Below are 27702 nucleotides of genomic sequence, written 5' to 3'. Positions count from 1 at the left end.
GCAGCCAAAAGCAGAAGCCTGCAGTGCTGACGAATTCCCTCCACCTTGATGGCAGACCAAGAACGGCAGCCCACAAGCCCCGGTGAAAGAGAGTAGCCAGTTCGACCCCTCCCTCCATGGCCAGGTCTTTTGTTTCTCCCAAGCACTCAGCAATTTGTCACTCTGGCAACATATATGGGAAAAATTCCTCAAGAGAAAAAGGAAAACAGAAGGGGAACTCCCAAAACCCCTGCAGATAGAAAAACTCATCAACATCTTCCCTTTGTTTTTTTAATATGGGACATTAATCTGAAAGAATAGATATAAAAATAAAAAAAAAAAAATCTTGATCCAACTGCTTCGGTGGGAAAAGATCCGTTTTTGATTTCCAGTAATGGGCTATGACAGCCCATTTCAGTGTGTTGGGTCATTGGTCTAACATATCAGGCAGGCATTTAATGCTTTTATTTTCAGTGTTTGTAATTATATACAGCATCAATTATTTGTAAGAGCTGAACTCTCTAACTGATAAAGTAGGAGAGACTTCTTTCCATCTCTTTAAAGGTTTGTGTTCTGACAGGTTAAATGAACAACTTGCAGCATAATTCCAGCCAGTGAGTTGCATTGGGGACCTGACTTCACTGCCCCTGTGCAAGCACACACGGCACACGGGGGGTAAACAAGAGGAATCAGGGACGTGTGCACGCCTGCAGGGCTGTGATTTATGTCCTGGGATGGCTCCTGTGACTGGAGTTTTGGAATGGAAGGACACAGCTCTTTAGGAAGGACAGGCAGGAGAGATGAGGGGAGGGTGTGACCTTCTATGTCAGTGACCAGCTGGAGTGCATGGAGCAAAGTCTGGAGGGAAAGAGGAGCCAACTGAGAGCCTGTGGGTCAGGATTAAAGGGAGGACAGGGAGAGGTGACATTGTAGTGGGGTCTGCTACAGCCGCCAGGCCAGGGAGCACATGAGCTCCTCTAGGGGCATTCTCACATTCAGAAGTGCTGGTGTTCATGGGGGACTTCATCCCCCCCGATATCTGTTGGAAGGACAGCAGAAGAGAGCATAAGCAATCCAGGAGATTCCTGGAATGCATTGATGGTAACTCCTCCAAGTCATAGAGGAGCCAACAAGGAGAGGTTCTCTGCTGGACCTTATTCTCACCAACAAGTAGGATCTGGTGGGGAATGTTAAGCTCCACGGCAGCCTGGGCTGCAGTAACCATGAAGTGGTGGAGTTTGATAACCTCAGAGTGGTGATTAGGGTGCACAGCAAGCTCAGTACCCTGGGCATCAGCAGAGCAGATTTTGGGCTGTTCAGGGATCTGCTTGATAGAGGCCATGGGATGTAGCCATGGAGGGAAGAGAAGCCTGAGAAAGGTGGTTAATATTCAAGAATTATCTCCTCCAAGCTGAGGAGTGATGTATCCTAACAAAGAAGAAGTCAGGTAAAAACACTAGGAGGCCTCTATGGATGAACAAAGAGCCCCTGGACAAACTCAAACACAAAAAAGAAGCCTACAACAGGTGGAAGCAAGGATGGGTGGCCTGGGAGGAATACAGAGGGATTATCTGAGCAGCCAGGGATCAGGTTAGGCCCTGAAAGAATTAAGTCCGGCCAGATGTCATGGGCAACGAGGAAAGCAGCTATAGATACGTTTATGATAGAAGAAAGACCAGGGAAAATGTAGGCCCTCTACAGAAGGAAATGGGAGACCTGATTATCTGTATATGAAGAAGGACAAGATACATATCAATTTTTTTGCCTCAGTCTTTGCTGGCAAATGCTCCAGCCACAGCACCCAAGATGCAGAAGGCTTTGAGTCCCAGAAGGAACTGGGAGAATGAAGAACCACCCACTGTAGGAGGTCAGGTTCAATATTGTCTGAGGAACCTGAATGTGCACAAGTTAAGGGGACCTGATAAGATGCATCCATGGGCTCCAAGGCCACTGTCCATCGTATTTGAGAATTCGTGGCAGTCAATGAAGTTTCCACTGACTGGAAAAGGGAAAACAAAAGCCCCTTTTCTAAAAATGGAAAAAAGAGGAAGACCTGGGGAACTACAGGCCAGTCAGTTGCACTTCAGTATTTGGCAAGATCATGGAGGAGATCCTCCTGGAAACTATGCAAAGGTACATGGAAAATAAGGAGGTGATTGGTGACAGCCACATGGCTTCACTAAGGGCAAATCATTCCTGACAAACTTGGTGACCTTCTACAACAGGGCTACAGCAGTGGTGGATACAGAAAGAGCAACTTTGGATAGATTTGTGCAAAGTATTTGACACTGTCCTGCATCACATCCTTGTCTCTCTCTAAACTGGAGAGGCATGGATTTGACTACTCAGTGGATAACAAACGGCTGGATAATAATGGCTGGATGCACTCAAGAGTTGTGACCAACAGCTCGATGTCCAAGAGGAGAGCAGTGAGGGCTGGGGTTCCTCAGGGGTCAGTCTGGGGCCGGTGCTGTTTCACACCTTTGCCAGTGACAGGGATCGAGTGCACCCTCGGCACGTTTGCAACAACACCAAGCTGTGTGGTGTTGTCATGCTGGAGGGAAGGGATCCAGGGGGACCTTAACAGGTTTGAGAGGTGGGTCTGTGAGAACCTCAAGAAGTTCAACACAGCTGAGTGCAAGGTACTGTGCCTGTGTCAGGGCAATCCGAAGCACAAGTACAGGCTGGGCAGAGAATGGATTAAAATCTACCCTGAGAAGGAAGACTTTGGAGTCTTGGTGGATGAGAAACTCAACATGACCCCACAGTATGTGCTGGCAGCCTGGAAATCCAACTGGATTTTAGGACTACAATCTCATGTAAATTTAGTTTATTTTGCATATAAAGAAAAATGGGGATACTGAGATATTCTGGTTCCTGTATATTTTAATCCTTTTATAGTTGTATTGATGTCTGCAGAGACAGCAATAATTATGTATGTATTTGTTTTGGTACAGATGGTTATAAAATCTGTAGATGTCATTTTTAATTAAAAAGTAAATAAATTTTAGGGCATCCCATGAGATGAAGCCATTTTTTCTTGCCAACATCTACTCTCCTTGCAACAGCCAAATTATTCTTTCTTTTTCTCCCAGTAGCACATAAATGCTACCACTACAGTGTTGTTTCTCTCTCATCTTTGGCTTCTCAGTCAGTCTACAGGATTCACTGAAAGCCTGCATTGCCTTCATGCCTCACTGCCTGCATTCTGCTTTGTATGTGAATGCACGTGTCCATGTGCACTCTGTCTCGCCAGCTGCAGAGAAGTCTCGACTCCTTAGGGAGCTCTTTCTTCCTTGAAAGTGTGTACTTGCAATGCCTTCCAGCAACGCACCTTTCTTTGGATGGAGCCAGATTCCTCTGTGTGCAGATCCTGCCCTTTGAGGAACTGTGGGTATTCCTCCCAGAGGTAATTCAGAGTTTTGGAGTGGGCTTCAGATATTTTTTAGATACTGAGATTTGTTTATTGGGAAATTTGGTGGCAGTGTTGCTGTCTAACCTGTCAGGTTCCTTGGCTGACTGGTACATACAGCTTGTACCTGTGTGGCTATGATTTACCCTTTCTCTTTATGTAAAGGCCAAGCTTATGTGCTTCTTCAATTTTGTTTTTAATAAAAAAATCATCTTCTGAGGCTGACTTATTTGGTGAGGGAAATAATAAAACATACCTCATGTATTTCATTGTTAAAATATTACTGTTGCTGTTAAACTTCCAGAAATTGAAAGAGAAATATTTTGAAAACTATGCTCTAACTGCTGTATTGCTAGGACTGTTTGTTTGTCTTCCAAATAATAGCTATGTATTTGCTGTGCACATCCCTTCTTCTCATTCCTCAAGGCTGTCATAGCCTTTCACAGAGAAAAGAACCATTCTCCATAGACCTGACAACTCCCTTCTTTGTCAGAGTCATTTCTTCAAACTGTCAGTGAGTTTGTCATGCTTTCCTTGAGATTTTGTGAGGTTTTATCAGTGTGAAGGTACATTAACATAACTGTATTATCTTGTGTTAGTCTGAGCCTCTGAAATAATCGTTCTACCTGGAATAATCCTGAACTAAAGTGAAAGTTTTCTGTGATGGAGGGAAATTAGAGGGGCTCCAAATTACTGTTATTATCCATGGTGTCCCAGCCTATCACTGTCCTGGGTAATGGGGAGTTAACTGTACTTCCTTCATTTGGCACATAAAAACGTAAGTCTGCCTAAAGCATGTATTTTAGAGAGGCATTCATTTAGATTTGATTTTGCTCTTGTTCTGATTAGGTCATTCTAATTAATAATCTGTTTATGAAAGAAGACAAGTGAATATTAATTAGCGTAATATAGGAATGTGATTGCAATAAGCATAATTCAAAGTTTTTCTGAAAGTTGAGACCTCTGAGAAATAGGTAATCTTGGAACTGAAAAAGTGGAATATATACTGCCCATGATTCTGATTGGTTAAAATTTAGCCTGGGATTTTGAGGTATATGGTGAAAAGACCATAGTTAAATCAGGAATAAATCTACTGAAAACACTAGAGTTAAATGGAATAAAATCAGACAGTGTGTTCAGAGCAGGTTCTCAGTCTATTGTTCAAATTTGGACTAAGTTTGACCCACTGACCTCAGTGAGGTCCTTGAGAGTTTTAAGAGTTTTGCCCTCAATAGGATAGAAAAAAATGTATGATTTGGATATGACACTGTTTCCTAACCTCGCCTGGGGCGTTTGTGCTTTCCACACAAGGAAGGCACACTATGGTGTGGATGTTTCTCTTTGTCTATCCATTAAGCTACATTAGCAGTATTCCTGCTTTGTAAATAAGAATGGGGTTTGGGGGGCTATGGGTTGCCAAATTTGAAGGTTTAAAACATGTAATAGCTTAGTTTATTTTTAAACTTATTTGTTTTTCTTTTTTTTTAAGGGGGTTTAGTCCTTTGCCATATGAAGAAATTGCAGTGGCTGATTGAAAGTGAGGCTTGTGGAAAGTGTTCTAATTTTTACTAACACTGAAGATTAATCACTAATCCCCTGCCAGCCCTTGTCACTCCAAGCAGGCATTTTGGCTCTGTGTGTTTTTCTCTGAAAGAGCATTACCTTGGGTTGCTGTAAGTGTGGCAGGAGACTGAGCAGTCTCTTGTTGGCCTCTGTCCCCCAGAGCAGCTGCAGGGAGCAGGGTGTGCTCACCCTGGCTTGGGAACACACAGGGTTCTGTGCACTCTGCAGCACACCGGGGGATGTGTCTTTGCTGTGGTTTGCACACCTGCAGGAACCACCAGTTTACAGGTCTGGTTTCACAGTGCTCAGGCATGTCCTCAACAGCCCCTGATATGCAGAGCCTCTTGTTAAATCCCTGACTTCTTAGGAAGGCTGCATGTCTAATGTCTGTGATGTGTTTAGCTTCTTATTCTAGGTGACATTAATGGCGCAAGAATCTCTGGCAGTTTCTGAAGCAAAAGCATTTAAAACGTGAGTTTGCAAAAAGGGACAGCTCAGGCTATTAGAACAGGTTAACCATCTAGAGGATGCCAAGGTAGGGATCCTTTCTTAGCATTATCTTCTTAGTCTTGCTACTCTGCAAACCACCCCACAGACTCCCATTTCCTCCTCTGCTTACAAAGTTATGCTGCTCTTGATCATCTACCAATTACTTCTGTTTATTTGCTTGATCTGTATTGCCAAAACATTTTAGAAGCTGTACTTCTGTACAGTTCTCTGAGCAAGGATTTTCAAACATGAATTTCAGTTGCTAACAAGTGACAGATGGTGGAATTCTCTCTTATGTAGTGCTAACAATCAAACTACTGGAATATGTCACATGAGTTTGTGCACTTTCAAATGGTAATTTATTCAAAACTTTATCAGGATACAGACCTCTGTAATTTCTCTCACACACACCCACCCCACCCCCTGATAATTTCCCCCTCTGAAGTTTGTAATGGATTTTGGTTGAAACAAAGTAGAACATGAAGAGTCATGTTCAATATTGGAGTGACACCATGTTTGTAAACAAGATTCTCTGTGCACAGCTGTACATTATTCGTTGTGGTGCAGCACCCTTTCTGATACTGCAAAAAAATATTAAATGTCACTGGACATGTTCTGAATCTATCTGCAGATCTGTTTACCTTTTATTGGGAAAAATCCCTGCCTTTTGCAATGGTGAGGTTTTGCAATCCATGAGTTTTGTTCCTTCTACATTTTGCACAGGTTAGTGGGGATGTGTGTGTTCCTGTAAGTTACTGTGGTTTTTTCTAGCAAGTTGTTTGATTGAATCATTTTGAGCAACCAGCCCTCAGCACAATGTCACTATAACTTTTAAGTATATTTTTGCTGTAGAGTTAACTTCAATAGCTACATAGGTATTACCTCATGCCCAGTCCCTTCTGACATTTAGCCCTGCTGGAAAACTGGAGCTGTGAACTGGTGTGCGTCAGCAGTATTGCATCCAGCATGTTATTAGGGATGGAGTGACCCTCCAACAAGGCTGCCTGGGTTTCACATTGTAGGGAGCAGTCCTTGGGCAGCCTGCCGAGCACAGAGCCAGCTGCTTTTTGCTGTGCCTGCAGGCAGGCACTTAGAGTCCTGAGAACCTGCTTGTGAACATGGCTGGGAGGGGAGCAAAGTGTTGGGGAGCAGCTGAAGCAACAGGGTGGGAATCACAATGCCTAAGCACCACTTCTATGTGTGTGTAGCTTGCAGCTTGAACCTGTGGATTTAAGTGCAATATTCCTGTGTCCTGTGAGTGGGATTTCAAACCTGCCTTCATAATTCAACCTGGATGCGAAGACTGTCTCTTGGCATCCCTGTCTCTCTGGGTACCACTTTCACTTGAGCTGTGTGAATCAGGACAGTCATCTCAGTCCAAACCTAAGAGTCAGCCTAACTCAAAACTCAGTAAGGATGGTGGCTAAAAATAGATATCCAGGGAGGATGATAATCACAGGCAGAATAAATAGTGTTTCTTCCCTGGGAATCTCTTTGCTGTTCCTGATGCTGTGTGGCTCCAGGAGGAGCATTTAATATCCCTCATTGAATATTTCTGCCATTGATTTGTCCATTTGTTTCTGAGCCAAGACTTTCCGCTCCTGACATGTTTGCAAGATATTTTAGTATTTGTTTTATGCCTCAAGCAAAATGCATCTTAGAGTTTCTTTTGCCCACATTACTATTCTTATCCTGCCAGACATTGTAGTGACCTGGTCGACCACACATTTACTTTGTGCTGAAAACACCAGCTAAATTCCTGTAGGCCTGATTATTATTTGAGACGTTCTTGTATGCTAATGCTTCCACCTTTCTGGACAACAAAAGTATATTGTGATTTGCTACCAGAAAAAGAAAGAGCAGTCCAACTTGCTCCATAACAAAGAACTGTGGGTTCTGCTTTTACATCTCCCAGTAACATATTTGGATGACCTCCATGAAATCCCAGTCTGGGCAGGAAGGCTTTGTCTGGTTCCTGCTGAAACACTAATTATTCACATAAGCTCAAAAATAGTTGCTGGTCAAGGTTCTGACATTCTTGCTATTTTTTTCTTTTTTTTCCTAACAGTAAATAATTTGTAAAATCTGTTGCACAATAAGTTAAGCTTATTGCAGCCAAATAAAAGAGTGAATTTAGAATTATCTAGCTGGAAAAAACTTTTTTCTTTGACAATTCCAGTAACTTGTTTCAAATTATGTTAGTTTTGTGCTATATGTTCCTTTTTTTTTTTTTTTTTTTTTTTTAAATGTGCTGAGGTTAGCTGTCTGGAGGAGTTAAACCTTCATATCTACAGATTATGTACGGAACTGACAGCCAAAGCCCTCCCTGAGTTTGGGGAAAGCTTTTGAATGGGAGTGAAACATTGTTTTATGCTTTCTTGTTAGAAATATGTCAGATTCCATTTTTTTTTATATGAGCACATCTGCTGGGACCTGCTGCAAAGTTACCTGCTTGAGGAAACAACTCAGCCATCTGATGGTGACAGTCATGACTGATGTCCTGAAATGAATTTGGTCCATAAAAATAGTGACAAAATAAACAGTTTTGAGGAATCAAACAGCCCCCATGTTACAAAACGGCGGTTGCATAAAATACGGTGTCTGCTTTGATAAAAAATATGTCTACATTTTTTTGTCTTTTTATTTAAAAGAAAAGTTGTTGGGGGGAATTAGAACTCATGTTTCAAAATAACTTTGCTGGTTATGTTACTCTTGTGCTCATCTATATATATGTTTGGGGTTCATAACAGCTTCTTGACCAGAGGTTTCCTTCCTTGTGACTAGCACTCCAAACCTCTGTAGTCAGGTTTCCCAGTGTATTTTTTTGCCACTTGGACCTGTCACTCCTGTATGTGCTTGCACAAACCATCTGTGACTGTGGTTCAGAAATTGTAGCTTTGCTCTGGTTTTTTGTCCCCAAAGGAATAAGAAGTCATTTTGCATCTGAGGCTGTTGCTACTGTCTCTTCTTTTTTCTCAGCAATTTTTTTCTCTTGTCTTAAGTGTTCAAGACATGATGCATAACTCCCATGTAAAATTTAGTGGGATAAAAAAAAAGTTCAATATTTTTCATTTTTCAGTTCTGTGTAAGCATGAAGAGCAGTTTTTAAGGTTGAATATTAATAAGCACTGTAAGGGCATACATTTTTAATGTAGCTGCTGCCCACATTTGAAATTAGGTCATTCAGATTTTCTTCTTGCTGTTTATTCCAGCAGGTAATACATCACACGAAAGTAGAGTTCAAGACCAGTGTTTTTTACTAATTAGGAGAAAGCTGAAGGTTCTATTTGGAAGGCAAAACATAAAACTATTTATCTATTTTGTCTGTAGTAACTCTTGAAGAAGCCAGTAAACCTAGAAATGAAATGGAGGCAAAGCCATGTGGTTTAAGTTGTATTTTGCAGTCTCTCCCAGTTGGAAACAAGACCGGAGTCTGATTACAAATGTTTGCAGCATGCAGTTGGAGATGTGCCAGGATGGCACTATAAAACATTTGCACTGGGGTTTTGGTGGGGGTTGGCATTGTTATTGACTTACCCAAGGAGTTTTAAAGGTTAGTCAAAGCAAAAGTTGATCTTTTAATGGGATTACAAATTAATCTCTTTCTCTATAGGAATATCTTTAGTTCCAGATTTCCCGTAGGTATATTTTGTAAAAGTAAAGTAAATTTTTTTACGTTTTTTTTTTAATCCCTGCTTGCACTATTGTTTGCAAGGTGCCAATTTCTGTGCGCTCAATGAATAATGGAAATGCAGATCTGAATGTTTCACATCCAGTCATGAACAGCAGTAAGTAACTCTTAGAAAGCTGAAAATGGTCTTGAAAGCTTTTTAGTTACTATGTTCTATCTGTTGTGAAGCTACTTAAGAGTTAAAGTGTATACGAATGGTGTGACAGGTTCCTATAAAGATACAAAAATAATGCTTATCAGGTGTTTATAGTTGTCACACTTTGAATGAAGTATAACATTGTTATGCTTAAAGCAAGTCAAACTACTACAAAAATAATCAAAATGTTGTATTTTCTTTCAGCTCCAGCGGTAAACCGATTCACTAGACGTGCATCAGGTGAGTTGAATGAAGTTTCATTTGTCTACGTAATAGTTGAAACATTATGCTGACAGTGATTGTCATGTAGAACATAATATGACATTAGTCAAACTTCTTTAATGATGATGGACTTGGGCTAACCTCTAATTTGTTACCTGCTTTACTGAATAATGTAGCCAAGGTTTCAGGTCACGGAACTTGCACGAACCTTTCTTGTTGCTGTGGAATTTGTTAAAAACCTGCATGAGGAAATGTACAAGTGTGTTGAAAATCTCACTGTTTTCCAAACCCAAGCTGGTTTGTGTGTATGGTGTGTTGTTGTGCTGTGCAGAGCTAGCAGATTGGGTCTGGAAGCATCATTCCCGTGGTTGTGGTGTGTTGTGCTGGGTGTGCATCTGCCTCAACTGGTGCTGGTTTGTGTATTCTTCAAGTTAACTTGGTTCTTGCTGGCTCCGAGGACTCTTTACCTTATTTCCATCACATGTAACAGATCCCTCCAAATTATGTATCATTAAAAGTTAATATTCTTGGGCTTTTCTTATTGTTCTGCTGTGTCATGTCCTTTAGGCTTCATTTTTGAGGTCTTTTTTCTCTTGAAGCATGGGGCTCAGAATCTGAATCTCATTTGTTTAAAGTACTATGAATCTGAAAATGCGGCATAAAGTCACCATGAAATGTAATGAGACTCATGACTGACTCATAAGAGTCAGGCGAGCAGGAGGTGTGAGATGTTCCTAGTCATTTCAGTATGCCAAGTTTAACATCCAAGTATAAAATGCTCTTTGTTTTCAACTTCAGGTCATTTTTAATAAATGTACTTCATAATGCAGTAAGCCTATCCAGACTTGTAGTTTTACTAGTTTCAACCCCAGTCAAGTAGTTCCTTGTCAATGTAAAAATACTAGTGAAAATCCTCAGGATAACTGAGGAACTGTACAGAAAAAAGGAGGTTTGCAGGGTTGGTGCATAACATATCACAGAATCACACAGTGGTTTGGGTTGGAAGGGACCTTAAAGATCATTGAATTCCACCCCCCTGCCATGGGCAGGGATGCCTTCTACTATCCCAGGTTTCTCAAAGCCCCATCCAGCCTGGCCTTGAACACTTCCAGGGATGAGGCATCCACAGCTGCTCTGGGCAGCCTGTGCCAGGGCATCACCACCTTCATATATGTAGCACAAAGTAAGAAAATGTAATTAATTCCAAATATTCTTATGCTTTAAGTAATGATAATACTCCATGACGTACTGTACCTTGAGATGAAAGGAAGGATTCGTTAACTAGTGCTCAGTAACAGTGAGCAGGCCTCTATGCAAATCACATTTCATGTTTTAAGGAGAGTTCTACTGTGACTGATTGATAGCTGACGTTAATGAATGCAGTCCTTCTAACAGCTGTGTGATAAGCTTTTGCATTCAGAGAGTTTGATTGTTTGAAAAGCTAATACTTGCACACAAAACCCACCCAATCAGTTATTCTTAATGTTTCTTTAATATTAAATTAACTTTTATTTTTAAAAGGAAACTAAAACCATGTTATAAGTCTGAAAATTTTGTGCATTTATTGGGGAAATAATTTCTGTGGGGAATTAATATTTCATGTATTTTGGTCTTGTTGTGGAGAGATAAAATAGTTAACTTATTCAGAATAATGAGTCGGGTGGTGTAGTATTGTCCAGATGTAAATCATATGAATACATTTCAAGCTAGAACAAGGTAATACTGCAGTCTATTATGTGTACTATTTTATTAAGGTAATAAAACTTTAGTTTATTAGTAGCTTTAGTAGTTAAAATAACTATTTTTCAAACAAGACAGCCTGTGAAAGGTGATAGTTCTTACTTTTCTTCTCAAATGATAAATGACTATCAGAGAGGTACAGTACATTTAAGAAACTTGGTTGAAAAAATAGAAAACTAAAAATATAAATCAGACGATGCTGATAATATAAACATTTCACAGGGATGTTTGCAGTCCTAGCCATATTTTTAAATACTTTTTTAAAATTGAACAATTGTTTGTATAAACTAAGGCAATCAAGATAGCTTGCAAGTGGAAAAGCTGGTGGATAGTAGCTGTCAGGTTTGGGGTTTTTTTATGCTTTGTAGCTTAATAGCCTTCTGTAGTCAAAGCTGATTCTCATGTTTAGGAAATGCCATATGTATTATGTAGGCAGACCAAATGAAATGTAGGGTTTTTTTTTTTTCTCAAGTATTAATTTATCTTAATTTTAGGCTGTTTGGCTAAGAGTTATTTAAAAATTTGAATGTGCAAGATTGTTGAGGGTTTTTGAAGATTTTCTTCTGGTGGATATTACTCCAAGCTAGTGGTGAATATTCAGAGAGTTAGCTGTAGAGTGTGGTTTCATGTTGCATCTAGTTAATGATGCTGCAGACTGATTCTGGGAGTGTGGGACTTCAGGGTCCCTTTTTGTCATGCCTCCGCCCATAGGTTCTCTCTACTTCTCTTGCACAGCCTAGGAGTTGTGCTGCCTGAGGGTGGATTGATTTAAAAAAAAATGAAATACACGAGGTTCTGATGTGTTGATTTGCATTGAGTTTCCGACATTTTCTCACAGAGAACAATAATTCTCTACAATGAGTATTTTGATATTTCTGTTATTCTTTGGTAATTCCTCATATTTTACTTGGTTGCATAAGATGCAGTTATTTTTCCTAACTGAGCTAGAAATTAAGCACCCAGAGTTTAATTGCTGAAGCACCTACTGAAAATAATACAGTACAGCATTTATTATTTAACAGCTGTTCCTGGTAACATGCTGAGAATGTATTAATGAACTGTCATTGGTATGTAGAGGAAAAAAGCAGAAGTAAGCTAGGATAAATTAACTGTTCCTGAATTCCAGTTCTTAAAATTTACCGAGCTACCTAATTTGGTATCTCTGATGTGTGTTTATTCATATGTGTATATATGCAATGTGGGCTCTATACATAAAATATACCATAGTGCTGGTAACATAGCTACTCACGGGCTAGTTAATAATGCACTCCATTGTTCTAGGCTATGCACAAAGAATAATAGATATCACACTCTTAAAAAGAGGAGTTTAGCAAGAAGAGGAGATTAAAAATACTTTATAGTGCTAGAATGAACAATGAGACAGCTGCAAGTAGTTAATCCTTAATTTTTCTTTTAAAATCTGGTGGCACTAAGACGAAAAGAAAGGAAAACAACTCTTGAGGTGATCAAGAGACTTGGATGTGGGAAAAAGGGGAGCATGGAGGTAGAAGCAGCATGAAGTGGAAGAGATAGCTGTGAATATTGTTCATGAGGTGAAGAATTAGTAGAAATTCCTGAACAAGCTGAGGTGGCCAAGAGATGCACTTTCTGAATATAGACAGATGCTTTCTTGCAATGGATAAGGTACTTATCTTGCTATGATAATTTTAATTTCCATTCAACCATGACCAATAGATAAACAAGTAAACTATCTCATTAAACACTGTCAGGAGCTTAGAATAATGCAACAAAACCAGCACGGGTTTGCTGCATAATGAGCTTAAATTTAGGTGTTTCCTAAACTAAAATACTGTATACACACAGTGAAACACTTCACAAGCAGGTTGGCGAGTACTTTACAGCACCACTATGAATAGTGATTACATCAGTGGTGGGCTGCCTGTCAGACCTCCAGCCTTGTGGTTGCACAGCAAGACAGTGTCACCGTATCCGACCCTGGACACACACCTGCACACTTCATCCCACACAGGCCAGGAGCAGGGTTGTCTCTACGGAGTGACTGGCCCTTCCTGCCCTAGTTGGCGGCACCCTCATCCCACGGCTGTGGAGATGGGTGTTCTCAGTTCTCCCCGTGTCTGACACGCAGGGCTCATGCCTCTGCCTGTCATATGAGAGGTGCCTGCATTTTGTCACCCCTTCAGATAGGACGAGGGAGGTTCTGTGCAGTCTCATTCAGGGGAAAATCTGGGAGCAAGTTTGCCAGAACAGTTTATTATTCTTCTTTGTGTAAGATGCCATTAGGAAGAAAGTGACAAAATAAAAGTTTCGGTCTGCAGTATCCTGAACCATTGTGTGGACTGGATTAGTCATGCCCACAGCAGCATTTATATATATCACTGCTACTTTTCAATTTAATAATTCCTACAGGAAGCATGACAACGTACTTAAGAAACACGGTGAATTTTACTGCATTTAGACTATAGGAGTCCTGTTAGTGAAGGAATGGCTAATTGCTTTCTGAAATTATGGAAGAGCATAGGTGACATTAGATTCAATGGTTACATAGGAAGATCAAATTGACATTGCTGGCCAAGAATAGAAAATGTCCCTAGGAACAATATTTCACTTGTGGTTTTCAATCAACTCAACTATATTGAGTTTTTCTTAAAAAGATTGGCACCCACTTTCCTGTGGCATATTAAAAATTGTCAGAGAAAGGCAGCTTACTGAAATGAAGTACTATTCCCTTTTATAGAGTAAGGCAGAAGCTGGGGTTGTACCAAAAATAATGGTGTGGAATTAAGTAACTGTAAAGTCCCCTTTGAAATGCTTAGGTAGGATGCAGCATTGTTGTAGAAGCATATCAAGTGACAGAAGAAAGAAAAATAAAGGACTTTATTGATGAACCGGTAATTCCAGTTCTTCAAGAAGAATTCCTGGTTCTGCTTGTTCTGAGTGATAAATAACGCCCAAACTGAATTCAAGTGATGTTGGATTCACCTCTGTTCATAACACACATGTAGTCAGTCTGAAATTCAAAATGCTCAATATGTCACATTTCTCAAATAAGCAAGGACATAGCTGACATACAGTGGTATCTAATGCTAAAAGTCAATTAAGTGCTAAGGCTGCCATTGTCGTGGTGAGGAAAACCAGAAGAAAAAGTGCTGTCAGAATTTGAGAGTGTATCTACATTGCATGAACAGAGCACCGTAAGGAAGGCATGTTGTGCCTTGTCAGGGTCCTTCTTAAAATTGTCACACTCAAATAATTTGCTGTATAACAATAAGGGTGTGGTGCACCGAGCTGTAGGCACCTTAGAGCCACTTAAACTCCATCAGACTTGGTGCTGTGACCATTTCCCTGGGGAGCCTGTTCCAGTGCCCAGTCACCCTCTGCGTGAAGGAAGTTTTCCTAATGTCCAACTTAAACCTCCCTGGCACAGCTTCATGCTGTTCCTTTGGGTCCTGTTACTGGTCACCCGAGTGAAGAGATCAATGGCTGCCCCTCCCCTTCCCCTTGTTAGGAAGCTGTAGACAGCTTTGAGGTCTCCCCTCAGTCTCCTGTTCTCCAGGCTGAATAAGTCAAGTGACCTATCCACTCCTTGGCTTTCTCCTTCAGACCCTTCACCCTTCATAGCCCTCCTTTGGACATTCTATAACAGCTTAAATCTTCATTGTGTTGAGGCACCCAGAACTGCCCCCAGCACTCAAGGTGAGGTTGCCCCAGAGCAGAGCAGAGCCGGACAATTCCCTCCCTTGCCCAGCTGTCCATGCTGTGCCTGATGCCCCCAGGACACGGGTGGCCCTCCTGGCTGCCAGGGCACACTGCTGACTCTTTAACTCTTGAAGAACTGATTTCAGTGATCTGCCCACAACACTTCTGGGTCTGTGGAAAGTTAGTGATAAAAGCTGTTTCCCATGCAATCCATAATCAAGTGATCCAGCTCCATTTCTTTAGTTTCTCTTGCATAATTATCTGCTGTGCACTTCTGCAAATGAGACAGTCACAGAAACAATTTAATTTGCTCTTGTCTCCTCTTATATTTTCTGGCAATTTGAGAAAAGTTCCTGTAGGAAAATGAAATATTAACATAGGCCTAGAGATGCCTGAAGAACACACACATTTGCCTCCACTTCTAACCACTGTTTTCATTCAGAATGTTTGATAAATAACGTCATGATGTTAAACTTGGGAGTACTTGTTCCTGTCCTGTTGTTACCTTGAGATTTGTTGCTTTTGATGCAGGTCTGAAGAAGAGTGTGTGTGCTCAGAAGCTTTTCTGCTTCCTTCCAGGTTCAGTTGTTTTGGCTGTTCTAGTGACAGATTCTGCCCATGAAACTTTTTCTTCTCTCGATTCCATTGCATGTAAACCAAAACTCTTTCATACTACAGTGTATAGTTGGACAGTAGTATTCTTGTTCAAAAGAAAACAAAGTTTGGGCTATCTCTGCATTACTTCAGGAAGTTTTTAAGTGGTTCATATTCAACATTCATTTATTCCTCTTTTAAAACTCCAAAACCTGAAACAGATTCTAGCAGGTTGTATCAACTTGTTTCCTTGTATACATGATCAGCAGAGGTTGAATATGAATTTTTCAGAGCCCATTGATGGAGCTGAGTTACAGAAATAGGCAAACTGTTGCAAATTAATGTTGTGCCAGGCTTTAGATACAGATATGTTTAAGCTGTTTTGTCATAACACAGTAAGCTTAAAAAAAGAAGAAGAGATTTAGTAGATGCATACTATAAGGCAAAAGTTGAGGTGGTGGAGGAAGGGAGGAAAGAAGACAAGAGAAGGGAGAGAGGGAAATGGTAGCAGTAAGTACATAAGCCTTGTGCTCTGCACTAGGTTGCTATAGAGAGGGCTCTCAATATTTGTCCCAAAGAGGTGGCAGGGGATGAAGGAAATAAACAAATAGTGATTAGCCTAATTTTTACACACACAAATATTTATGCTATGCTTCGGGGAACTCTCTGACTAAATATTTAGTAAAGCAATAGACTAAACTGCACAGGAATGTTGTGTTATCTCAGAAGTTTTCAGGAAAGGTAGGACCTTTTCTTGAAGGAATAGAGGTGTAATTCATACTGCAGCAGTGCATAGATGATTTAGGCAGATGGTTTAGATGATTTATTGAAATTTCATCTGTATTTCTGTGTTTGTTTAGATGTCCTTGCAATCACGTATTTCTTGGCTGCATTTTATAAACTGACTAAAATGTACAGAGTAATCATTTTTAAATTGTACAAGTTGGTAAAGCTAGACAGCAACTGTTTCTTTAGAAAATAAGAGAGTTGTGTTTTGAGCTCACAAATTACTGTGTATCCCCCTTTATGGGAAATTGTAGTTTTTCAGTTTTTCCTGCTGTCTTTGTATTACCTTTGGAAAGCATTCTGCATGTGGTTTTGTATCAATAAAATCAATAATTGTAATTTTTTCAGCTATTTGTCTTGTTTCAGACATATGAAATATAAACCAGAGATTGGTGTTGAAATATGAGTCAAATTTGTCTTAATGGACTGTTGCCCAGCCAGTTTGAGGAAGAGCTCAGATATCCTAGCAAGATATCAAATTGTTAGACTGACTGACCAATACCTTTAAACTGATTTTATTTGTCTTAACTTGCAAATAAGATGGGTATGGGAAAGTGTCACAGTAGAGCTTGTATTTATATGCCAAGCCCTTCCTGCAGCCAGCAGTGTGGCGTCAGCTGTACCAGTGTTTGGGAATGGTCCTGTTTGGGACCATGCTGGAGCCGGGTCTGGGCGAGTAGGTGTGGTGGTGCCGGTTCCGAGCCGGAGGGGTGGTTGGGTACCGCCGGCTCCGAGCTGGAGGGAGTGGTCAGGGTTAATGTGGTCAGGTCGATCTCTGTGGTGAGCATTCTTTGCATGTGATTCACTCCCTCTTTTTTCTGCACTTTTGTTATTAGTGTTGTTGCTGTTACTGTTCTTTCCTTATCTTAGTGCTGTTTCCAGTAAATTGTTCTTATCTCCACCCATGATTTTTACCTTTTGTGCCTCCAGTTCTCCTCTCCAGCTCGATGCAGGGGGAAGGGAGATGAATGAGTGGCAGCATAGTTTGGAGAATCTCAGTGGGAGCACTAAATTCTTAAACCTCAACAGTCATACTGTGTTCTGTTTTAACCCACTTCTAAGTTTGCATTCATTATTGATAATTTCACAGATCCCAATAATAAATGATCACATAAGATAATAATCTTCAAATACTTTTATCAGGATGCTCATAACTCATGATTTTAAAACAAATTAAAAAAAATTTTTTTTTGAATGAGAATGTATCTGTTTTGGTAAAAGAAAGAGGAAGGATTTTAAAATCAATTAGGAGCAGGTGTGTATTGATAGTAATTATTTAATAGTTCTGATCTTTCTTCTCTAAAACATTTCAGTATCTGTGTCTACAATAAGCTCCTCTTTGGTTGCTGTGCTATGTTGCTCTTCCACACTTATGTTAGGTGAGGGAGGTATGCTCCCTCCACTGTAACTGATAGAGCATGAATCTGTAGGCTGTCATATCTGCTTACCAGTTTTCCAAAACAATTCCATTCCATCTGTGACTTCATGTGGTTTGACTTTCATGCTATAGAAGATTTCTCCTGAAGGATAAAAGATGAGTAAGACAAGGCATGTTATACATAGCAATTTGTTCAAAATGGAATAACAGTATTTGTTGTATTAATGTGAATGCATCCATAACGGGTTAAGGTGAATAATTCCTTTTCTTGCTCTAATAACAATTTTGTATGAAAGTGAGAAAGATGGATTTCTGGTGTCTTCACAATTATTGTGAAGAATTATAATGAGCATGCCAGATTGAAAAATTGCTACAATTTTTCTTTGCTACAATGCCACAATCTACTCGTGAGGAAAATTGTGTGTATTTATTACATAGAATAGGAAACAGAACTCCATGAGAAAATAAAGAAAAATGAACTTGTCAGAGGAAATATTAAATGGAAGTGTTAAAGCCTTGTTTAGTTTTCTTGTTAAACCTGAGATTGCATGGACACACTAACTCTTTTCCCTCTAGATACGCAAGGAAATAACAAAAATGTGGAGGTTCAGTTTCAAATAACCTGTCACAGAAGAGGGACCCCTATCAGCCTAAACTCAAAGCTTCAGTCAGTGTTTGAAACCATCTTTCACACTGAACATCAGCTACACACTGCAAGAAAATTGGGAGTTTATATCCTTAACACTGTTTTGCGAGCAGTCTAGTAAGTGATGAGTGCATTTTTTAAGGCACAAATTCAACGCCTACTTGTCAGCCTTTTTCTCTCCTGCTATCACAGCCTGAGTTTTGGAAATACAGCTTCAGATTGGAGCAGTACTGTAGCAAAACTGTGCTCTCTGAGCTGGGGACTTGGAACACTGAAAGGGGGAAGTCCTACATAATAATTACTTTCTAGTCTCTCATATTCTTGCTAGTGAGCAACAGGAAGAGACGTCTTTCTTTCTCCTGCTAGCACTGGTTTGGGGACTACTTTCACACTTATTGGTTGGTCCAGAGCTGAGTACACCTACTCTTTTGTTCATTTTTTTTGTCTATCCCATCATAGTAATATATTATGTATAGTAATATATCATCATAGTAATATACTAATATCAAAGGTAGTCATGCAGGTCACAATTTAATTTTTTTAGGCATTTTCCTTACTGAGAAGATAAGCACTAATCTTAATCTTTATTTTGAAATAACAACCCCATTTATGCTATCCATCTGGGAATAAGTTCCTGGAGGATACCACACATCATGAGTTTGGGGTTTAGGCTCAAACAGATAAAGTCAAAGAATCAGCCAACAGCAGACAAAAATGTGTGTGTATGTATTTATAAAGAACATAGCAGAAATATCTCCCTATATAATGCTTACCTACTGTTCTGTAGGATTTTTAGACATATCACAGAATCAATCACATTTTCTCATGGTTAGTGTGAAGGAATGCTTCAAATGCAAGACAGCTAAGAAAGAAAAAGAGAAATACTGACGCCTACTGCGTGGCATAATTACACTGAAAAAGATGAGATCCTAATCTAAAAGATCTTCCTGAGGTGTGCTCCTGGGATCAGTTTGTTCGTGAGTAATTACAGCATAGAATCCAAATTGTCATTGTGGTTCAGTATTGCCTAATGACATGAATATGTTAGTGCATGTTGGTGAAGACTGTACATTTCATTAATTGAATTTCGTAGCTGTACAAGTCAAACTGAGTGGGAAGAACAAGTATGGAGTGCCCCATAGTTCATCCTAATATGTATGGGGCTTATCAGACCGACACAGTTGGCTTCTTTAATACGCCATCCAAGAAAGTAGTCTGTTGCAAGAATGAGGAAGGGAAAGTGGTACAGTTCTTATGGGTCAGTTCAAGAAACGCAGTCCGCACGTGAAAAACACTAAAAGGACTGTTGGAGAACTGGGGGAACACAGCTGTCAAGTAGCAAAGCAGAGGAAGCAGAGGCAGGAGTAACATAGTGTGACAGTAGCTGATACACTGATTAGTAAGAGCCTAGAAGAGAAGAGTAGGAAGCCTATGCTTGATGCAGTCAAAAAGAACAATTAAGTGGGATTTCACATCCTTTGTGGTACGCCTACCACCAAGTGCCCAGCAGCAGTGCTTGTTGGGTGTGAGACACCCTCACTGCCTGCACTGTGCACATTCCCATCTCTGCAGAAAACCTGCCCTGAAAGGGAAGGAAGATTAAAACACATGATGATATAAAATCTGTGCTGCATAAAGGAGACAAAGACTGCCTGCTATTAGAGGCTGGTTTGCTGCAGTCTGACACAAATGTTAGCTGTGTATATTGCCATGCTAATACCCTGTTACCTGCTGATGCAATTGTGCAGCTCATGGTATCCTCACACCTGACACAGGATGCCAATTACTTAAAACCTTCTGCACAGAACTGGACTGTGGAATGACAAAGAAACTGTAGACTTAAAGTTTAAAGTAACAGGAGTAATTTAATTCCTGTAGATGCTCTGGCCTCCACAATGATGAACTATTACTGTCACTTAACATAGAACATAAAGCTGGCCTCAGAAATTTGCATATAAGGCACTTAGTTAAATGTTTTCTAGGTTTTTTAGTTAGGTAAATCTAGCAAAATACAGTGTGTAACTATTGGTGTAGAGAGATGCTTTAAGTGGAACATGATGTTCATGATTTTGTTAAAAAAGGAATTAATTTGGAAAAAATATTTAACAATAGGTGCAACTCACTAAGTAATGGTATTTGCTATAATTGCCTGAAAGTCATAAGCCATTTTGTTACATACTATCATTCATTATGTATTCTAACTTTCCAAGTAAAATTTCTTACACGTTTTCTTTCTGAGTAGACCTTGTGCAGACAAGGTCTCAGGGCTGCCAACTGGCTTTCTTTGTCAGTTGTTGTGGCAATGATTTCCCAAATTATTTTTTAATTTTTATTTTTTATTTTTTATTTTGGTGATCAAATTGGGGTGGAAAACACTTGAAATTGTGATATAGTGCACTGACGCTTGTTTGAAATGCTTGGTTTGAATTACAAATTTTTCAAGAATGTGCCAGCTTTACTTTTCACAAAAAAAAAAAAAAAAAAAAAAGGTAAAGTTTATCAAGTTACAGAATGTTTTTATTCTATTAAAAAACTCTTTTCTCCTGTACTTAGCACTGGCAAGAACACACCAGTGTTCAGTTTTGGGCTCCTCACTACAACAAAGACATGGAGGTGCTGGAGTGTATCCAGAGAAGGGCAATGGAACTGGGGAAGGGTCTGGAGCACAAGTCTGATGAGGAGCAGCTGAGGGAGCTGGGGGTGTTCAGCCTGGAGAAAAGGAGGCTCAGGGGAGACCTTATTGCTTCTACAACTGCTTGAAAGGAGGTTGTGGCCAGGTGGGTGTCAGCTTCTTCTCCCAGGTAACAAATGACAAGGGGAAATGACCTTCAGTTACACCAGGGCAGGTATACGTTGGATATTGGGAAAAATTTATTCACTTAAAGAGTGGTGAGGCATTACAGAATCACAGAATAACGAGGTTGGAAGAGACCTCCAAGATCATTGAGTCCAACCCATGCCCTAACACCTCAACTAGACTATGGCACCAAGTGCCATGTCCAGTCTTTTTTTAAACACATCCAGACATGGTGACTCTCCCACCTCCCTGGGCAGACCATTCCAGTACTTTTATTATTCTTTCCGTGAAGAACTTTTTCCTAATATCCAACCCATACCTTCCTTGACGCAGCTTGAGACAGTGTCCTCTTGTTCTGTCAGTTGCTGCCTGGTGGAAGAGACCATTGGAACAGGCTGCCCAGGGAAGTGGTGGAGGCTCTCTGCCTGTAAGTGTTCAAAAAGTGAATCGATGTGGGACACTGTGATACGTTTAGTGGGTATGGTGGTATTAGGTCAAAGGTTGGACTGATGATCTTGGAGGTCTTTTCCAACCTCAATGATTCTATGATTCTTTAGGTAACTGGACTTACATAATTTTGATTACTGAAAAATGCCAATAATGCCCATAATTCTGGCATATCCATACATTTCTGGCAAATAATAGGATGTAATATTTTGTGGTTCACCTCTCGTCATTCTTGTTTGGTGTTGGAGCAAAGTTCTTTCAATATCTGTGACATTTTCAAGGCTGGAGCAAAATCAGTTTCAATGTTAGGTGACTTTCAGTTTAAGGACTGTATATGTGACAAAATAGCTTTAAAATCTATCATTAAAATCTTTACATTAAGATTGAATTATTAAGTAGAAAAAAAGTACACCAGAAGTTAAAACTGACTGATCACAAGTGACTTTTTCTGTCATGAATTTTTAAACCTTTGTATTCAGGACTAGGCCTTATTTTTAAAAAGTACTGAATATGTCCCATTGATTTGAATGAGAAAGAAGGTGCTCGGTTGGGTGGAGGTTGAGGTCGCAAGTGTTTGTATTGTGCAAGAGAGGAAGCGAATTTCAGTGGCATTTCTGTTCATTTCACACTTCTCACACAGGGCTCTTTAATCAAAACACAACATGACTGAGGGATCATTTGCAAAGGCATTATTTATATGAGCAATTGGAATTGTCTCTATTTATAGACTGGTTGCAATCACATCCGACGACTGGGTTTCTTAGTGCATTTATCATTTGAGTGGTGCCAGCAGGAACTCTGCGTTTACATCCCCATGCTGCCATTTTTAATGAATACTTCTTTTTAATGAAATTTCTCAATTTTTCTTCCTGGTGTTGGTTTCATGACTGCAGAGTTAGACCTACCACCGTCCTTCCTTCCTAAGGTAAAATCAGCGCACTTTAATGACTGGGTTATGAAATTGCACATCGATGCAGTGGGTAGAGCATACGTAAGTGACTTAACGGAAGGGAATAATGTAACTCTGAGCTGGCTGGATTAATAGAAGCAATTTGTTACTAGCCACCAGGGATGAGCATGTACACTTCTTCTAACAACCAAATGCTTAGCATCATAACTTTTGGAGGGTTTTAACCCACGTTTTTATTTTGTGTTCTGCACAAAGTGAACTGGGAGTGGCATGACTTCATGTTGTCCTCTTATTTCTGGGGCGGATTGTGTCCAATGAAGACTATTCTGTTCTCCAGTTGAATCATTGATTAGTTGGTACAGACACAGACATGTATTGGGAACTGTCTGCTGTATCTCTTTACCTTCTAACAGAGATACTAGGGGGGACAGATGTACCAGCATGAGGGAGCAAAGTCTCTTATCTCTGGTATATCTGCCATTCTCTGTGTCCCACAGGCTACCCGTGCTCTCTGTACAGTGCTTTTATGTGTTGTCTCTAATTCTTACAGAGCCACATAGTCATTACTTGGCTTCACCTTTATGGGTGTATTATGTTAAAAACATTTAACTTCATGAGAGCCTAAAAATATGCTGTGGGCCTTCTGCTGTGCCCACTGAAACCTGTGGTAATGTTTATACTTTTTTTTAAATGAAGGTTTGATTGATTTTTAAAAGTTTTTTAATTTTCAAAGGTGAGTGTATTTTGCTTAGAAGTTATGAATGGATTTATATGGTGAGGAAGATCTTAAAATTTCATTACTAGCTCGCTGAATTTTTTTTATCTTCCCTCTTACACTGTGCCTTTTCTTAGATTTTCAGTGGTGACAGCATAATAGCAAACGCTTTATTTTGAACTGTTCTTGAAAAAGAATAAAAGAAAATGCAAAAAGCCTGTTTCTTACAAGGTGTAAGTGTTTCAGTAGGAATTCATGTCTCTATTAGAGAGTTTTGTTATCATCAATAAATTATTGTGTTTTTCTGTGAATGATACTCTACATGAATATTGACAGTGTCATCACTACATCCTCCTCCTTACTGCAGATCACACATTATTTTCCCTTGGCAGTATCTGTAGGGACCTGATACCTGATGCTCCCTCATCCTTGGAAGGAGGAGTGGGTTACAGCGTAAGCTGTAACAAGCTCAGAGATGTGTCAGATCCTTTAGCCACTCTGCAGACATGAACCACTTTCTGCTTAGGCAGATTTTCTTCTGCATGGTGGATCCTGTTTTTTGTTTAAAGCAGTAATGTCTTTATAATTTATGTCTATTGCTGTGAGACTTGAGAGGTTTGAATTCCACCTTTGATCCATATGAGAAGTATTTTTATTGTTTAGAAAGCAATGCATTCCTGATGAATGCTATATTTGCTGTTCTCTTAAATTCAGCAAGGGAAGGGATCAGGTGCATGTGTTGCACAGGAGTAGAGCCATGAAAGCCACCAAGGCCTCACCTGGGTCAGGTGTCTGAGGTTTAAGTGACCCTCTCGGTCACTGCCAGGGGCAAGCACCACTTTGTGCACCTCTGGGACAAAACTGATTGGGATGCCGTTCCTAAGATGACTTCTTAACAAAGTGTCTTTTTCCAGACTTGTCATGATTAAGATGAGACCAGTGGAGCCCATGGATCTTCAAGTCTTGTGATATGGATGAAGCTTCTGTGTTGACACTTTGTAGCACTGGCTTACCAAGATGTTAAGCATATATCAGCTTTCAGTTTCAGGCCCCTCTCTACAAGGTGCTGCAGCGTGTCCAGAAAAGGGCAACGGAGCTGGGGAAGTGTCTGGAGCACAAGTCCGATGAGGAGCAGCTGAGGGAGCTGGGGGTGTTCAGCCTGGAGAAAAGGAGGTTCAGAGAGACCTTACCAGTCCCTACAACTGCCTGAAAGGAGGCTGTAGCCAGGATACAATCAGCCTCTTCTCTCAGGCAGCTAGCAACAAGGAAAGAGGACATGGCCTCAGGCTGTGCCAGTGGAGGTTTTGGTTGGACATCAGGAGGAATTTCTTCACAGAATGGGTTGTTAAACGCTGGAATGGGCTGCCCAGGGAGGTGGTGGAGTCACCATCCCTGGAGGTGTTCAAGGAAAGACTGAACATGGAACTTGGTCCCATGGTCTAGTTAACAAGGTAGTGACCAGTCAGAGGTTGGACTTGATGATGTCAGAGGTCTTTCCCAACCTAGCTGTTTCTGTGAAAATAGTTTCAAATGAGCTACACAGAAGTTTCTTTACCATGAAACAGTAATGAACTCTGGTGCCCCTAATGTTAGAGGCATTGGGGTACAAACACCAATAGCATGCTCAGAGCTACAATCAATAGCATTTTTGTCTATTATGCATTTGGCTGTTTGCAGCTGCTGGAGCTTTTCCATGTTTTGATGATCATTCTCCTGTAAATCCCATTATCCAGACTTTTCAGTTTCTTCATATTATTCATTTCTCTTTGTGCATGTCTAAGATGGAAAATGTTCACCAGACTTGAATGATCTATACACTGGCTTGTGTGTACTGTGCAACTTTGAGAGCTTCAACTAGTTGTAAATAACTTTCCCTTTGCTTTACTGGTTGGCCCACTGAAAGGCCCCTGAGTATAAAAAACCCACACTGATTTATAGGTGTTTATATAAAGTGTAGTACCTCCAAATTCATTTGTCACAATATTCCAAGCCTGGAACTGTTTATTTTCAACACTTGTAGCTTTCAATTTTTATTACTTTTTATTGTTTTCTATGTCTTTATAATTAGAATAGCTTTATTTAGCATACCAGCTAGTGGTACCAGTGGGTACCTCAGCAGCCTGATTCATTCAACTCAGTGTGGTTCATTCAGCTGGAATATTTTTGTTATCTCCTAGCTGTGCTGTTATCTTGGTAACTTTTACACTGAATGATTATTTAATCATTAAACCTGAAATTTCTAGAAGTCTCGAGGGAACTGTATACAAATTAAATCAAGAAGTTCTTTAGCACTGCTGCTTACACACAGGGCATTTATAAAAGAATACAATTTCCTTGGGGTACCTTCATCTTTCTCTATGGCCTTGATTATTCCCTCTAAGTTTGATCTCTAAAAGAACATTCTGTTACAAATAATTGTTTTGGCTGAAGAAGCTAGATGCCACTCTGTCTTACACTAAGGGTTCATTTATTCTTTGATAATTAACAGAGTTGTTGCTGAAAAGCAGCTGTAGGTGTCTCATTTCCTGGGAGAAACAGATTGAACTATAAGCCAGAATTCTAGCACCTGGCAAAGTGAGATGTTAACTCTTTGTTTAATTTGTGCTGTAATTCTAGGAGCTTTTGTGAAAAGTGGTTACCTGGGATACAGGATTTCTTAGGATATTGGTTTCAGTAAATTCTTCATTATTTTGCCCTTTCAAATTTAAAGGAATTTTATCTTACAGAAGCAACGTGTGTTATTCTCTTCACTCATGAAATAAAAATAGAAATAAAAATATTTCCTCCCTTCCATTCAGTAAGAATAATTTCATGTGTATATTGTTTTCCTGAAAGTATGGATCTGTTTTGCATGCACAGCACAGTTTCAAGAGGAAACCAAGTTAGAAGCACAAATTTTTAGTTTTCAAAATGGCCAGTCCACTTTTTCAGAGGTTTTCTGATATGGATTCAGTTGCTGAGAAATTCGCTGTATTTGCACTCATGAACTTTTTCCTGTTGTCTGACAGTTTAATTTTCTGCTGAATTGATGTGAGGTCGTGGTTGTGTAGCAGAATGCAAGAGCTGGTCCCAGTGCAGATCCTATGTATTAAGGCAAGAGACTAGGAGCTGAGGTTTGTGTAAAACAAGGAACTCTGCAGAAAATGGAGAATACTGTAACAGGCACTGGAATACAGAAGCAAAGTATTTGTGAAGATGTGGTCAGCTTTTTCCAAATAATATGATGCAATTATTAAAAACTTGCTGCAGAAGTCAGGAGGCCGTTCATGCAATTTAGTAATTTCTTCTTTACGTGGAAAGAGCTCAATCTTTCTTGATCAGCTGCAGGTGGAGAAGGATGCTTTTGTGATCACAGTCATTTAGGTATGGAATAGACTGGGAAGTCCAAACCAACTGTCTTGTCAGTCTGATGCTGTCTGAGGTCATATTGTCAAGTGTTCATTAGTGAACTCCTCCTGCATACATAGGTTAGTTTTCATGGGTTCATCTTTTCTTCAAGTGCAGTGTGGTTTTAAGTAGGTACTGAGAAAATGGAGTTAAATGATGGTGACCAGCATAAAAGAGTAAAACACCTTGCAGCATCCTATGTGTGCTGATGACACCTCATCCAGCCATTCTGCATCCTCTTATAGTCGTATAAAACAAGAAGGAGTGAAACAGAACTTTGGAATTCTGCAAGATCCATAGATAGAAGAAGAAGAAGAAATAAAACTGGTTTCACAGTATGCAGGAAAAAGATAGATGTGTTTGTGTGTTTACCCATTTAGTCTTTTGAATACAGTAGTCTTTAGCATTATTCATAATGGTACCAAATGTGTATGTGTGGGAGGGTTGGAGGGTGTTTAGAAAGCTGAAAATAAAAAATGCATTTTTTTTAAGTCATCAGAATGCATTGTCTGCATTTAGCACTGACTAAGGACTTCCTGAGAAATATTAGTTTCAAGTAGTAACAGGTCATTAGCTGAATGAGTGGAGGCTTGGGGTTTTCTTCCTCTTAGAAAAAGATTAGTTCTGAGTGGTAAGTAGTCCCACAGTTATGGACAACTTCTCTTATTAGGGAATGTAAGTGTGGTAATCTGTGTTTTCAGAGTGATTATTGTCCCTGTTCTTGGAATGATAATCTTTGTAGCCCATCTTTTGGCTTGTTATGGTTGTCTGCACCATTACAGATGAAGGTGAGCATGTACTGATTGCTATGTGGGACTTGCTTTTTTACCTTGGTGTGTAGTTACCAGTATTGTTTCATAACTACTTTATATTTTGACTGTGAAAAAGTAAAACAGCATATATATTATTTCATAGTTTTGATTTGTCTTCTAAACTTCCTTTGGCTATTTGAAAAGAATCCTGTCAGCAAAACATCTTGAATTTATTTTTTGGAATTGTTGAGAAAACAGATGTTCAAAATCAACCACTTCAAAACTTGGCAGAAATATTTTCCATAATGTTTTTTGTCTACCTGTCTTCCTGTTATATCTGGAACCTGTTTAGTAAGTTTGGTTTGTCATATTTCTTATAG

The 27702-nt window shown here is 39.8% G+C and overlaps 1 protein-coding gene across 1 annotated transcript in view; it reads left to right on the top strand.

Moving 5' to 3' along the window:
* The window catches only part of PRKAR2B (protein kinase cAMP-dependent type II regulatory subunit beta), an 83025-nt gene that overhangs the window by 24611 nt on the left and 30712 nt on the right, over positions 1 to 27702 (top strand). Inside the window, exon 2 of the mRNA XM_042018351.1 lies at positions 9475 to 9510. Coding sequence (XP_041874285.1) covers positions 9475 to 9510 — 36 coding nt within the window. The remainder of the gene's footprint in view (positions 1 to 9474; positions 9511 to 27702) is intronic.

The sequence above is a fragment of the Corvus kubaryi genome, unplaced genomic scaffold (genome assembly GCF_017639235.1).
Source record: "Corvus kubaryi isolate FWS band 111438036 unplaced genomic scaffold, C.kubaryi_AGA036_p1.0 137, whole genome shotgun sequence".
Classification (NCBI taxonomy): domain Eukaryota; kingdom Metazoa; phylum Chordata; class Aves; order Passeriformes; family Corvidae; genus Corvus; species Corvus kubaryi.
The sequence above is the reverse complement of the archived record's forward strand: the minus strand, read 5'-3'. Positions and strand labels throughout refer to the sequence as shown.